The sequence below is a fragment of the Labrus mixtus genome, chromosome 18 (assembly GCF_963584025.1).
Source record: "Labrus mixtus chromosome 18, fLabMix1.1, whole genome shotgun sequence".
NCBI lineage: Eukaryota > Metazoa > Chordata > Actinopteri > Labriformes > Labridae > Labrus > Labrus mixtus.
Window position 1 is genome coordinate 2,745,097 of NC_083629.1, and position 12,157 is coordinate 2,757,253.

The 12,157-nt window shown below is 39.4% G+C and overlaps 1 protein-coding gene across 2 annotated transcripts in view; it reads right to left on the bottom strand.

The window, feature by feature from the left end:
* alk (ALK receptor tyrosine kinase) overlaps positions 1–12,157 on the bottom strand; it is a 385,940-nt gene that overhangs the window by 18,252 nt on the left and 355,531 nt on the right. For both annotated transcript variants that reach the window (XM_061062375.1, XM_061062374.1), the window contains exons 15-19: positions 10,709–10,850; positions 9,174–9,341; positions 7,294–7,392; positions 2,409–2,564; positions 1,202–1,315 (exon numbers count right to left, since the gene is read on the bottom strand). In XM_061062375.1, the coding sequence (XP_060918358.1) occupies positions 1,202–1,315; positions 2,409–2,564; positions 7,294–7,392; positions 9,174–9,341; positions 10,709–10,850 (679 nt within the window). The remainder of the gene's footprint in view (positions 1–1,201; positions 1,316–2,408; positions 2,565–7,293; positions 7,393–9,173; positions 9,342–10,708; positions 10,851–12,157) is intronic.

Consider the following 12,157-nt stretch of genomic DNA (forward strand, 5'->3'; position numbering starts at 1 on the left):
CTGGCACTGCAGAACTTTGTGTGTGTGTGTGTGTGTGTGTGTGTGTGTGTGTGTGTGTGTGTGTGTGTGTGTGTGTGTGTGTGTGTGTGTGTGTTACAGTTTGAACATGTGTCTGCAGTAAACACAAGTACTTATGTGATGTGAAACTCTCAGACTTTTAGCGTCACAGTCTGGCCCTCTATGGTCAGTATTAAATAGTTTAACTTTTAATTTACAGTTAGTTTATCAGCTTTATCGTGTGAAGTCGCTACATTTTGGATTTGCCCTCGGTTCTCCTCAACCAGGGGTTCTGAGGAAGTCCTATTCCATCTGCATCCGTGTTATAAGCAAGGCTATAGTCACCTTTAATCTTAAATTGTTTAATATTAAAAACCTCTTGACCCATCAGATTTCACATCTGACCCCTGATCCACTAACACAGATTCACTGGTTTACTTGGCCAGTTATGTTAAAGGTTAGAATTTGTTGAATACCTTTGAGATCTACCCAATAACTTGTTGATCTGCTAATTAACCATAATCCCTCCAAAATAAAAGCATCTCATTACTTTGACTCTAGTTTTTTTTTCTCCAGCTGCTACTGCCACAGCTGCCAGAGTCACAATAGTAAATATTTATTGTTCCAGGAAAGAAATGTACGTTTACCAACAACTTCTACTCTATAGTTGTATTCTTTAATACATAATAATGACTATATTTATCTACAAATTACGAAATCACACATCGTATAGATATATATCTGCTGCAGTTTATTGGGGTCTTAATTTAAAAAAAGTGTTTTTCTATCCGACAGATTTTAACCCTCATGCATCACTATGGTCATGTTTGTCCATTTGGTCAAATGTTTCCTCTTCATCTAGCCAGTATTTGTCTGTGTTAGTGCATATGGCACCATTTTTTGTAAGAAAGACTCTCTCTTGACAAATTTTGGAATGCACTTTTTTAATAGATCAATAGAACACTGTGAAACAAATTGACTACCCTCTTAAGTCACTAAGCCAGAATCATGTAATCAAACTGGCATTTAAAGGGTTAAATTCCTGATAATTACTCAATATTTGATATTTTTGAGCAGGGCTGGAGTTGTTTAAGAGATTTATTAAAGATATAAAGCTTGATCCAAACGGCAACTGAAGACTTTGAGAGTCTCAACCAAAAGGCCTCTTCAGCTCTAACATTAGAAATATCACGTCTATACTTACTTATCATGACTCCAGACACGGCCAGCAGCAGGGCGGCGATGAGTGCTGAGGTGCCCACAGACAGACCCAGAGCCAGGTGGGAGAGAGACGGCTGGGGGGGCAGCAGGGACACCTCTGTGAGACAAGTGGAAACAACACCGTTTCTCAGTCGTTATCTCCCCCAGGGGAGTATTAACATTCACTTCACCACTCTGATCCCCAACTTAATTAATGATGTGAAAGCGATGACACAACAGAGCTTAGGAGTGGCGACGGCGACTGCATGTCAATTCCATTTCAGTGTAGAGGGAAGATCTCATTTTACTCCATCTGAGCTGAGGAACAAATGTGCACACCGTGAGAGAGAGCGGTGACCTTTTATGACCCAGCATCATAGAATTATCCACCCCTTGTCATTACAGGGAACAGATTTGCAAATTATCGAGCAAGGAGACACTCCAGGTTATTAAGACAATATTGAGATGGTAATAGCCCTGTTATGTGGCGTTGAATTATAAAGTGACATAATGCCATATGAATTCATTTTAGACCTACATTCATAAACTCATTATTCACCCGAGATGACAAATAATAATTGAGGAGGCTATTCGACATCCACAGGGGGTTGTCTCCTGCTCTCTCTCTCACAGTTTAACCTCCAGTGAAAACAGATTTGATGTCATGTTTGACATGGTGTTATCAGCTGAGCCAGGTGCATCAACAGCATTATGACATGTACTTCTAATCCCCAGTAACATGAGTGTCATTTCACCCTAAATCCTCAACATGATAAGATAAAGAGCTCTAATCTGACTGCAGCACATTCACAGAACAGGTCTCAACACCAGCTAACACTGCTAAAGGTTGTAGCATGTAGTTAATCCTTAGGATTGCTAGTTATTAAGAATGATTAAGGCACTATTAAAAAAAATGTTTCCACAGATAAAGATTCAATAAAAGTACAGAGCCTCCCGGGCTTAATTACTTTGGTAGATTAACTCATTATCTCTTGTTGGAGCCACGGTCTATTACAGGTACAATTACACACAGTTTAACTCATCTCTACAATTAGATTAATCCCACATATATTTGTCTGAAAGAGAGAAATTAGATATCTTTGTGTGTGTGTGTGTGTGTGTGTGTGTGTGTGTGTGTGTGTGTGTGTGCGTGCGTGCGTGCGTGCGTGCGTGCGTGCGTGCGTGCGTGCGTGTGTGTGTGTGTGTCAGACCTGTTTCGTTGATGCAGGACACCCCATCTGGTGCCAGGATAAGGTCCTCATCACAGTAGCAGACGACCTTGTCCTTGACCTCGTGGCACTCGCCGCTCTCACAGTGGCTGCAGTTCTGCACCGGACTGATGATCACCTCACCTTCCCCATCCATAGCTTCAGACATCACCACACACACACACACACACACACACACACACACACACACGGCATGGAGGAGAGGATACAGAAATGATTTGATTAGTCTCTCAGTAAAATAAGATCAATATCTCTGCAGTGTCATCAACTAGAAAAGATCCATATTAAAGAATTACTGCCACCTCCTTTATCTACCCAGTTACATAAAACGTCTTATAGACCATGGTATTCATAATTAGCAATACACCAAGAGATAACTAATTTAAATTATTATTATTTTTTTGGTTTTTTGTGCCTTTATTCGAGAGATAGGAGGGGAATGACATGCAGGAAAGGAGCCACAGGTTGGATTTGAACCTGGGCCACCCGCCTGGAGGACTACAGCCTCCATACATGGTGCGCACTCTAACCACTGTCCCACCAGATAACTCATTTTGGTCTCTTACTTATCAAAACATTAATGATGACTCAATGGGTGAAAAGCAAATGTCCCTTTGTTTAGATGCCATAAACTGGATTAGTTAAACCAGTGTGTAGTATGTCAGAGCTGATCCTGTCTCAGAATCAGTCAAATCATATGTTGCTGTTAAATATGATGCTCTGACTATCAGTACTTTTTGTTTCTGCACCGCATCAAATCACCTACATGAGGCCAGTGTGTCCCCTTAAAGTCTTTATATGCGATTTTTTGATCCAGCAGATGTCGCCCTTGAGCACCAGCATGAAACCAAAACAACTTGCGCTGCATTGTTGTGTTAGCATGCTAATGCTAGCTATCTTTATTATGCTCGTATCTTCACACTGCATGTAAATTTACCTGAAATGAGCGTGATCTAGAAACACAGTTAAGCAGTGAGTACAGTATGTTATTCTTCTTTTCTCTAGTCCCTCAATTAAACAACTTTTATACACGAGGGGAGGAGTCAGCCGGCCGTCCCGACGATGTAAACAAACTGAAGATAGGACTCTGAAAACTCAAACTCAAATTACATTTAAGTGTGAAAAATCACATATAAAGACTTTAAAGACATACTTCTATTAGATGACCTTTAGCACATCAGTGCTATCTGTAACAGGACATTTAGATGTTTCCAGTCGACTATTTTCTCTGGGTTTCACATCACGTGACCGTTGTTTTTAACCATGTTTCTAAATGAAAAATGATTTTATTCCCGTAGTGAAGATACTGACAGCTCGGCTATCAGCCCCAGAAGCATAAGAGTGCTGCAGTGACACCAATCTTACACGGGAATCTAATCTGTTTGGCGTAAAGAGAACAGCGTTTGTTTCATGACCAGCACTTAGCAACATGAATGCTCTAAAAGAGATGAATGAAGCCGGGGCAGCTCATCATGAACCATGAACTGTCAAAACCAAATGAATTAACTGATTCTAACGGACACCGTGTTAATCAGAGGAACAATCTGCTGCGGTCTCGGCCGGAATGAAATCCAGCTGACTTCCTGCCCTCCACCCGCAACAACTCATAGCCTCGTAAAATGTTTTTTAAAAGATTTTTACAACCTCCATTACCTTAATTTAGAAATAAAGAAACCAATTATCCTAATTGTAAAATTCAGGAAGCGTCAACAAATCAGTCTAACATGAATAAGTCATTGGCTGTTCAGTAAGCAAAGCAAATGCACTCATTAGCAGAATCTATTTTCTCTCATCATTTTTTAAATCAGATTTATAATTACAAACACATCAATCTAACCTAGAAACAGTAGAAAGCCTTCATTTTTAAAGTACAGATGTTTTCTGCATATTGATGTGGAGTTATTGTTGATCTTGGGACACAGTCTGTAAAATACTACTCCAACCCAAGAGATTACTGGTAAGTACCAAAAACACCTTTAACAATGGAAGCTAGAGGAGTATCCCAGAATGCATTGTGAAAAGTAGTGAACAACCGATGGTCAGTACGGAAGCAGTATATACCATGATGCATTGCGGTTCAAATATTTTTGCGAGACTATGTTTGAATATTTATTAAATATTCAGTATTTTACATTTATATGAGTTATCACTCAAATTCATGCCGTTATATTGTTGTTATTATTGATCCTCAGTCGGCGTTAAGCTGCATGTTTTAATTATTGAACAGCAATGACGTCACTGTGAGCGGCCGGTGAGTGAGAGAGTAGTGAGTAATGTTTTTTTAAATGATTGCACTATAGTCCACTGCATGTACTATAAGTCAATAAACAACGAGTAGGGAACAAGTGTGTGATTTCAGACACAACCTACAGTATGTGATCGTGCCTACATAGTTGCTCCTTGAGTGTATCTGCTCTTTCCTTTTGATTTTTTAAGTTGGACTTTTGATGGACTTTGTTTGATGAATTTGAAAAAGTATGTTTTTGTTTCAGTCTGTTTTGCCTTGTGACCATGTCTGCTGTTTTAACATTTAGCTTGATACCTCACAGCAGCAGTTTCAGGCATTAAAAATAAATATGTGTAGGTCCTCAGTCATCCAGGTCAGTGTAAATCTGAAGCTTGATACAAAGGTGTTGTTGAGTTGCTGATGGTCATCATGAAGATGCATTAGTAATAATCTTAATCTGTTTCATAACCAGCAAACAACACCTCACATGTGCTTTGATACAGATGACATCATCTTTGTTGTTAGGGTTTATAGTTCGATCTTTGGTCATGTGTATCTATGACCTACATTGGAAGCTAATTGTCATTACTTCTGGATTTTGAATCCAAGTCTTGACACAAAGGATACCATGCAAACTAAAATCCTATTGTGTCTTTCAGCAGAGAGAAGTCAGTAAGATGTGTTGTCACTCTCCTGACTTAAAAACCACAACACGATCTCTTTTATTCTCCAACACCTTGGTTTAGAAGCAGCGTGTTTTCAGTATATTAGCCTGCTGTATTACTAACCCGTTGCCTCTTTCAACTTTAATAGCATGTTTTTTTGATCCTTTTTGAGGTTTCAGTGCACCCAGCAGGGTTCTCAGACTCCACCTGCTGTTCTACTTTGAGCTTGACAACGTGCCTCTGCACTTCAAGCAGCGAAGGAAATACCTATGTAGCCATTGGTGATTACAACATCAAACCACAGTGCTCTTACACCCCCGACCTTAAGATAATTACAGATATTATGACCTCCTATACTGTACTGTATAAAATTTCAATCAGTCAGGCCTAGTGATAATTCAATAGCTTTAAATCAGCATGTGAACTGTTTCTCCAGCATGAAAATAAAGACTTTAACACAGATGTAGGGTTAAAGTGTCTGGAAGCTGATGCAGAAGTGCCTTAAAGATATCTTTCTATAACTGCCAGCAGGGGGTGAAGCGCAAAGGTGAGTAAGGTGGTAAAAATACAGAAGAGAAAAGGCATACTTCTTACTTCATTCATTACTGACTTTAAGTTTTCAATTGCAAGGTCCAAGTCTTCGTTTTTAAACAGCATGATGCTCATTTGTTGAATTACTGTAATTTACTGTAAACTTCAATTAAAAAGACAGTGTGTTGGGGCGCTGGTGGCGCATTGGTTAGTGCATGCGCCCCATGTATTGAGGCTACAGTCCTTCAAGCGGGCGGCCCGGGTTCAAATCCAACCTGTGGCTCCTTTCCCGCATGTCATTCCCAACTCTCTCCCTGATTTCCGACTCTATCCACTGTCCTATCTCTCCAATAAAGGCACAAAAAGCCCAAAAATAAATCTTATGAAGAAAAAAAAAGACGGTGTGTTCTTTCAGTATGGCTTAGCTGTAACTATTAAGTCGATGTCACAGTAGCCTGTTCACCCTGGGGTTGTACTAAGGTATTTTCTTTTTATGCATGGTTACTGTGGATAACAGACACACATGGCCAACCTGGCAACCTCTAGCATTAGTTGATGACTTAAAGTGCTGTCACTCTGGAAAATATCCTGAAAAACGCAGCAGGGAAAATTCAGGACAAAAATCACTGAAAGTCTCTGAAAAAGACAAATTAAAGATTTTTTTTCCACAGTAAGAAATGAATTAACGCCGATGAAAAACCAGAGGAGTGTCGCTGTTGAAGGAGGCACTCTCTCAGCAGACAGCATCACCTCGATTTAAGCTCAATGGGAAAGAGATATCAGCTCGTACTTTCCCAGAGCCCAATGGAGGACCATTTGAAAAAAGCCATTCAATTTCTTTTCCCATCTTCTCCCTTTTTTTCCTATCTCACCACAGAGCTGAGAGGAGAGGGAGTCTAAGATGAATGTATTGATGGTAAACAAGCTTACCTCTACAGCTGAAATGTTCTGTCTGACTGTGTTGTTGTACCAGTCAAGTTTAAATGTAGAAGAAGAATCGAGCAGATTGGTCAATAAATGGGATAAATGGATTACAGAGAGGAGGGGCAGCTGGCATTTATTGTTCCAATAAATTAAATAATCTGGATTTCTATAACATAAGAAACCTCAAGGCTCTCACCCATCCATGGCTGCCAGTATCTATGTTATAGTTTTACAATGTCATGATGTCAGAGGGTGAGGAAACTCATTCTCAAACACGAGTACAGATCTGTATTAGTTATGAGCTGTGAATACTCATGATAGAGAAACTACAACAAAAAGCTTATTTACAATGTCAATATCAAAAACTGTTTTCCTCATAATTATCATAAATAAATAAAAAACACATTAACTCTCACCTACAAACATATAAATTGCTGAATGCTATTTTTTTGGTGCTATAGATGCTGACTGCTGACGACTTTGTCTGAGTGAAGTACCTCCTAGATTCCTGTCACATTACCTTTCAGAGGGTAGAGGAATGGCGTTCCCTCTGGGCCCAGGAAGGACGTTCCATCATCACCGTCATGTTTTGAGTTGTTATCTATGGAAGTGTTACCACCTAGAAACCAGCAGAGGAAAAACAAATCCGTTACTAAGTAAAGAAAAACACATAAACACAAGGATAGGACTGCCAACTAGGAAATTATGCAAGTCCACTCAAATCTTCTTTGATTGTTCTTATTTTCTTCCCTTTATAGGCCTAAGTGTTTTCTATCTCATACATTGTATCCGTGTGTTTCACTCTCATTTGTAAGTGGTTCATTGTTATTCAAATGTGTATGATTTATATGTTTGTCTTATCATGCCTGATGATTTATACTACTCGTGCTGTTATGATCTACAGTAGATCTCATCTTGGGTTCATTAAAGTTTTCTGATATATTTGAATGATATACTCGTAATACAAGGAGAGAAAACTGTCATATTTTTATACAGTTTTTGAACAATGTATGGTCTGATTAAAAGTTACTGAGAATTGCATAGTTAAAGGGACAGCTCATGCATCTTTTAGTGGTTCACCCTAATATCTCACCATGTATTTTAAGTATAATCTAACAAACCGTCAGCTGCTCGTGCTTCAAAATATAACCCTGTACATTAGGGCTGTGTTCAAAAAATCGATATGGCGATATATCTTCATGTGCTCCTTGCAAATACATGTATCGATGCAGATGTTACAGAATCGATGTGGCTGCAAAGCTGTGAAAGACAATAGATCTATGATGCAGTTCACAATAACACCATGGTCAAAGCTCTGGGATTAAAATATTCTTATATATTTCTAGGACCTCTGAGGACCTGATTTTGATCCGTAATATTCCTCTGATGTTATTCTCAAACATAAGGAATAATAACTTTATTTATATAGCACCTTTTAAAAACACAGGTTTACAAAGTGCTTCGACAAACAGCAAAAACAAGAACAAACTAAACCAAACACAGAAGAACATAAACAACAGCAAGAACATAACAAATGAAAAATACTAAAAATAATTCAATACAATTCAACAGAAAAGAATCCATAGTGCATGATACCAACAAACATATATAACCCGACCATCACAAGAACCATCATAAGAACCATCATAAGAACCATCATAAGAACCATCACAAGAACCATCATAAGAACCCAGGAAACACAAGAACCCAACAACACGAGCTGAGACCAAGAGGAGCAAAGATTTAAAAAGATGTAAGAAACTAAAAGAGCTCAAAGCAAATCAAAAGAGAACAGCAATAAGACGGTAAGAGCAGTAAAAGAAATAGAAACAAGTGAATAAATTATCAACAAAAAAAACAATAATATTAACAATAATAAAAAGTATATATAAATATACAACATAGGTGTTGTAGTAAATTCTATGTAGGACATGGTCATTATCCCAAATCAATGTATATCACAATATGTATCATATCGTGGGGTTGTGGGAAATATCCAGTCCTACTGTACAAACCCATTTTTATCACATAAAGCTCTTACACTAGTTGTCTAACTTATGTGTGTACCCGGGTTCTTGTTGTTACGATAAAATAACGGTCATTCTCATAAAGCTAACCAAGTTATTTTCACACCTAATCTTTACCTAAATACAAACATTTCAATACAATTTTAAAAAAAAACTTGTGTGAGTACCATATCTAAAATACATGAGAGGTTAAATTGTTGTAAACAAGCTTTAATTTCTAACAGGGCGTTGCTAGCTTGACAGTGTGGTAAGCACACAAGCCAATACAAGTCACTTTTGTGTAACATCTTACATCTCAAGACAATTTATCTATTACACTTGATCTGGTTTCTTTGAAAACACAAGAAACACAAAGGGTATCTCTTGGACTGACCTCTATAGCCTCCACCGCCTCCCCCAGCTATGCAGCCGCCACCGCCACCCCCGAATCCACCGTGGGTCTGCCAGAACTTATGACAGGCCTGCCCTCCCTGGCCTCCCAGCACCAGCGGTCTACCGCCCTGACTGACAGGAGCAGTGTCATTCCAACCTCCGCCTCCACCTGTCAACAAACACAACACATCTTTGACATGACGGGAGGTATTGGGCTGTGTGGTGAATCAGAGAGACAGAGAGAGAGGCAGAGGGAGCGGCTTCTTAAATGGATCAAAGAGGTGGGGAAAAAAATGTGCCAAACTGCAGAAATGTTGTTTGTGAGAACCAAACTAGTTAGAGCCCGCACCACAGAAACCTGATAATCCCTTTACAAGAGACCTGGTGCCACAAGATTACAGTTACAGCTAATACAATTTGAATGTATCCCTCCTATATCCCCAAAGCGGGCCAATTTAAATTTCCCCTTCATTTTCAGCCTCCTCCTCTGAAGCCTGAGAGCTACAAACAAATGGATAAAAAAAAAAAAAATCTCACCGAACTAGCTCCAACCGCCCCCCAAGACATGCTGCATATTTCATTTTTCATTCACAGAGTTTCCTCAAAAGTAAACCTCTAGCTTTGTGAAGATGCAAAAATCAATATCTAGTGTTTTTTGCATCTGGGCTGCTCGTCAACTCTGAGGACATGAATAATGGTACTGCACTGAGCAGTGGTGTAACATTAGGCTGAAGGGAAAGAGCACGTAGTTCTGCCCACAAATTATCAGGGACAAAGTGCATCGTATATGAATAATCATGAGCAGGTCCACACTGTGTTTTGTTTTTTCTAAAACAAACCCTGGCACATGGAGGTGGAATGGTTATGAAAGTTATGCATAAAGAAAGATGGAAACACCTTCAGGATAAATGAATGTGTTTACAAGTTCAGGTAGACATGCTAATAAACACTTCCACTTCAGGCTATCTGTAAACTCAGCTTATTAGTTTGTGTGCATGCAGAGGAGGACCAAACACACACAGATTTCTCATCATGAAATAGGGAGCGATAAGCCACATACACAACCCCTCTGTAATGGGAGTGTTAGTCATCTACTCTCATCTTCTCAGTCATTTTCTATCACACTCGCAATTTCTCATATCCAATGGCTCCCTCCCTGTATCTAGCTCTTTCACAACCACTCACAAGTGTTATCTCGAGACACTTTACAAAAAGCAGGTAAAAGACCTTACTCAATGTTATGTTACAAAAAGCAGGTAAAAGACCTTACTCATTGTTATGTTACAAAAAGCAGGTAAAAGACCTTACTTATTCTTATGTTACAAAGATCCGGCCTATCCATCATGAGCACTTTAGCAAAGCAGCAAAAGTTACAGTGCTAAGAAAAAAACGTATTAAAATCTTCGGCCGGATCCCCGGCTCATGACGAAACAGTCTTCACAGACCTAGACTGTGCCGGGCTTAAACAAACAAGGAACGATAATGTATCTATTCTATCCCTCTACAACACACATATCAAAGCTTTGTGTAGTGTACCTGCAGAGTGGGACTTCCCATTGCGTCCCGGTTGGCTAGGGTCATAGTCCATCTGCTCCAGCTGGGTCTCTGATTGGCTGCTGTAGCCCCGGCCACCTCCCCCAGCAGCGATGATGAGGGGGATATACACTCCTTTGTCAAACTGGATCACATAGTTTACAGTTAGATATACTGTTTGTAGTGGTATCCACTCTTCCAAGGAGAAGTTGAAGAATATTGGAAATATGCTTATTTGCGTCAAAGAAAAGATGAACCTCATATCCTCTAATGATCGCTTATTTATACGTCACAGGTATGAAAACTAAAATCATGTTGTTAACACGGGTTAATTTGGGCCGAGAAACAGCCTACGCCTTTTAACAGTTGCTTTTTTTACGACTGATCACATGAAAGCTTCGTCCGGCCGGTTTAAAGGTTAGAAATAATAACTCAAAATTGAGTTTTTGTTTTATGTAATAACTCAGCTTTGACATTTTGTCTGAATATGACAACAGTCCTGGTCTTTTAGATGAAAGGCCTGGCCTTGTTCAACCCTTGTATCGCTCCCACATTGCCCACCGACCACACTTTATCTTTGTGTCTAAAGCATCTCATGAACTCCTCCATGCTGGACGTCTGGAGCAGATCTCTACGTGTCATAGTGTCTCAGAGGGCTTTACAGTGAGCAGAGAGCCTATTCAGGGTTCCCACTCTTTTCCAGAGATCATTTTCCAGGACATTTTCAGCGATGATGGAGCTGGTATGATAGACCGTGATCGTGCCACACCAATATTAAGTGAAGTCTTTAACAAGGTTAATCACACCCACACTGTGAGGTATCGCTTCAAAGGTTAAATATTTAATATCATGTTATGGTCCATTTTTTACCCTTAACAACACAGTTTTGCATTTGAAGAGACAATGCTAGCAAAGTTAAAGGTTAGCCAGTATTCAGCCCGTGTTTGACTCACACAGTTGGGTACCTATTTATTGTGCAAATTAACCTTTTCTTTCATGTGACGCAGTTATCTTTCCTGATCTGCAGTTTATACATTTTGCCATTTGGCATTTATCAAACGTATGAAATAGTTGTATTTCACTCTCACCTTTGTCAGGCACAAATTCACTTTCATAGTGTTTTTTTCTCTTTTTGTGAAGGATCTTTTCGCTCAACTAAATTGTAAATAAATATTCACTTTTGACACGAGGGGGAGGCAGAGCCATTACATGATCTATAGATTTCAATTCAATCTGCGTTGTGGATTATGTAACAAATTGCTTCTTTTATTAACGTGTGGCGGTGAAAATGTCCAACTCTGTAGGAGAGTGTTGGAATAATTTTCCAGGACAAGACGTGATTTTCCAGGACATTTTTCTGTCATTTTCAGTACTGGAAAATTAGTCACCTGTTTTCCAGGTTGTCCAGGACGAGTGGGAACCCTGCTATTGTGTCTCACAGACACTGAAAGC